Genomic DNA, 3,283 nt, shown 5'->3' on the forward strand with positions numbered 1-3,283 from the left:
AATTTTTTAATAAAAATTAAATTATTAATACAAATTTTTTGAGTTTATGCAAACAGTATGATGTATGATATTAATAAATAACTTTATTAGTATTAAATATGAATTTTCGTAAGATAAAAATTATGCTATCAAAGCAAATTTGTTAAGATACTTGATAGTTTTTTGTCTGTAGATGATATTTTTCAAATTCTGTAATGGTTGAGGCTGAGCTGCATTTACATAGCAAATGTAGTTACACAAATTTTTATGATTAAGAAACAAGAGATTACAATAATATGTATCAAAGATGAAAAGCATGCTATAGTCATAATATAGTATTAATTCCTAGATGACAAACAGATAATTAACTGACTAAAAATTAAGTATCGCAGGTTCATTAACTAGATGATGCCCGTGGTTCTCACATAGGAACATTTATGGTATACATTCAGGCTCAAATGATGTAGGTGAACACATCTTATATATATGTGGAGCATGAAAATCAATAATTTGATCCTGGAGAATCCCAACTTTCAGGTATGATCTTGTGAAGTGAACAACATTCATCACGGTTGGATCCATTAGAACAACATCTTGAAGCAAAACGTTCTTGATGTTGATCATGTTCATCCATCACTTCTGCTATCTTCTCCAAAATCTCTCCAGTGGTAGGCCTATTTTCTTGGAAACGTGACACACATACAAGGGCTATATTTAGCAGTGGAAATGCCCATTGATGTTCTTTTTCCTTAACCTCTTTGTCAAATACTTCTCCTGTCCATTCCTCCTTCACCATGGACGTGACCCATCTTGCAAGGTCTATTCTACTAATCTCTATGCTTTTTCCTGTTAGTAGTTCCAAGAGGATCACTCCAAAGCTATACACATCACCCTTTTCTGTTAAGCTCTTTTCAGGAGCTGTATACCCTTGTGAGGAAAAGAGGAAACCTGTATTTGTGTCCAAGAATTTTGATAAACCATGCTCACTTATTAATGGTTCATTGTTGTCATCAAGAAGGATATTTGATAGCTTAAGATTTCCATGTGGAATGGCCTCTTCTCCTTCCAACTTTCGGTATATGAAGGCCAAACCCCGTGCAATGCCACATGCTATATTGAGACGTAGCTTCCATGGGAAATCTTTTCTACCTGCTATATAATCTGCATAAAAAATAAAACAAACCTACTTGTTAAAGAGTGCTAGATACAGTGTTTCTAATTATTTGAAATGATTGTGTTATTATCTTAAAGCCATGGTTAAAGAATCAGCAAATGTTCGAATCATTTAAAATTATTTTGTTATTAATGTGAATTTTATATTTCTTTTGTAGGAAATACTCTCTTTTCTAATATGCAGTGTTTCAGCTAGTATTGTGCAAATGATCGAGGTAAAAGCATATATACACATGCAATATATGATTTAGGAACACAGAGAGAAGGTTACGTGGAGAATTGCAACTGCTGAAAGTTTGTAATTGTTGAAAGAGAAAAGAGAGTGAGAAAACGTGGATGAATCCATATGTTTCAACTATACAATAAAATATTTAGTTACTTAATTGGAATTACAAAATAATTTTCTCTATTACTGTAAGTACATATATTTAATAGTAATATTAACATACCGTTTAATAGATTAAGCAGGCTTCCATTGCTTTGATATTTGTAAATGATGAGTTTTTCCTCAGTGGTAGAACGGTAACCAACAAGGGGGAGGATATTTGGGTGCTTCAAATTACTTATCTTCCTTAACGTTTCACCAAATTCTTCAGAGGATACCTGCAAATTCTTCAATCTTTTGACTGCATAGTTCACATTATTCTCCAGTTTCACCTTGTAAAGGCTGCTGGAAAAGCTTTCACTTCTTAAGTCAGCTGTGGCTCGAAGAAGGTCCTCTAGTGTGAACCTTTCTCGATCTTCAACAAAGAACACAAGTTCTGAATCTCCTTCCTTTTGCTTCACTTCTTGAATCTCATGAGTTGTAGCCTCTTTTATTGGAGACACACGATGATGATGGCCTTTCTCTACCTGTTTCTCTTCATTGAACTGTGATGATTTCCTGATCATAAAGTAAAGGGATGACAAAAGCAATCCAGTGCCCAAAACTAAGGCCAACAAGGTTTCATCTTTCATATACCATGGTTTCTTCCCACTTGGACGATTTGTGTTGTCGCTTGAAGGATCTGAAGTTGGTGGCTCTATTGCACTTGTATCACTTTCCTTTAGCCACTCTTTTGTAGTGTTGCGTTCTGACTTTCTTGGAGTAACATAATAAGTAATAAGGCGCCTATATTCTTGTTTACTTGGGATCTTAATAGAAAAATTATTGTTAGAGATGTCTAAGTTCTTATGATGTTTTAACTTTGTTAAGGCTTTTGGCAACCTCCCACTCAATTGATTGCTACTTACATTTAAATGTGTCAACCTTGTACAGTGTAAAATTGAGTGTGGAATGGTTCCTCTAATGTTATTCTTAGCTAAGCTCACCACTCTAAGTTCTTTTAGCCTGCATAGGGAATCTGCATGGATTATGCCACTAAGGTTCAAGTTTTCAAGCCTTATCTGCACAATATTGGTAGCATTTGAGTTACATCTTATACCATTGAACTTGACCAAGCATGGATGCGATGGTGACTCATTCCATGTAATGTTAAGCACGTTTTGGGGATCAACAGCTCTAATGAAATTGAAGAAAGACTCAGATTCTGATAACTCACCTTTTGTACATACCATGATAAAGAAAAAAGGGATAGCATAGCAAACCAGCCTCCTTAGAAACACAGCAAAATATCTTATGATATGCATTTTTTTTTTGTGATCACACCCTTCCTTGACTTCCTCCCTAATTTGTTGTTAAGGGTACCTCGAATTCATCATGCTAGTCCTGCTAGCTTCTTTATTTGTGCATTGGATAATGACATGTGTCTTCTAGTCTTCTTAGATGTTTTCGTCATGCATAATTGTATTACTTGTTTTAATCGGTGTATTGTGTCTCCATGCAACATAAAAATACGTGTTGTTCCAAAATTGATGAGTCATGTGCTTATCGGGATTAACATCATATATAATTAATCCATGGTATCAGTATAATTATGAACTTGTCATAAAGTTTCTATATATCCTAAAACTGAGTTTTCGGATGAAATCATTTTGCACTTCTAAGAGTGTACACAGTAAAAAGAAGCTAACTCTAGATGGTCATGTAACGAATTAAATATGCCAAAATTTTAATTTATTAGGTGAAAATACATAAATAATTTAAATTTAAAAAATATTTATGAGCATATTAAATGCTGAGAGTCAAAAC

The 3,283-nt window shown here is 33.9% G+C and overlaps 1 protein-coding gene across 1 annotated transcript; it reads right to left on the bottom strand.

The window, feature by feature from the left end:
* Window positions 1–481: 481 nt before the first annotated feature.
* Window positions 482–2,709, bottom strand: LOC113874587 (probably inactive receptor-like protein kinase At5g41680). The gene is made up of 3 exons (XM_027512807.1): window positions 2,193–2,709; window positions 1,602–2,102; window positions 482–1,140 (listed from the first exon to the last, which is right to left on the bottom strand). Exons 1-3 carry the CDS (start codon window positions 2,707–2,709, stop codon window positions 482–484), a joined length of 1,677 nt encoding a protein of 558 aa, XP_027368608.1.
* Window positions 2,710–3,283: the final 574 nt, after the last annotated feature.

The sequence above is a fragment of the Abrus precatorius genome, unplaced genomic scaffold (genome assembly GCF_003935025.1).
Source record: "Abrus precatorius isolate BTA unplaced genomic scaffold, Abrus_2018 Scaffold8, whole genome shotgun sequence".
Taxonomy (NCBI): domain Eukaryota; kingdom Viridiplantae; phylum Streptophyta; class Magnoliopsida; order Fabales; family Fabaceae; genus Abrus; species Abrus precatorius.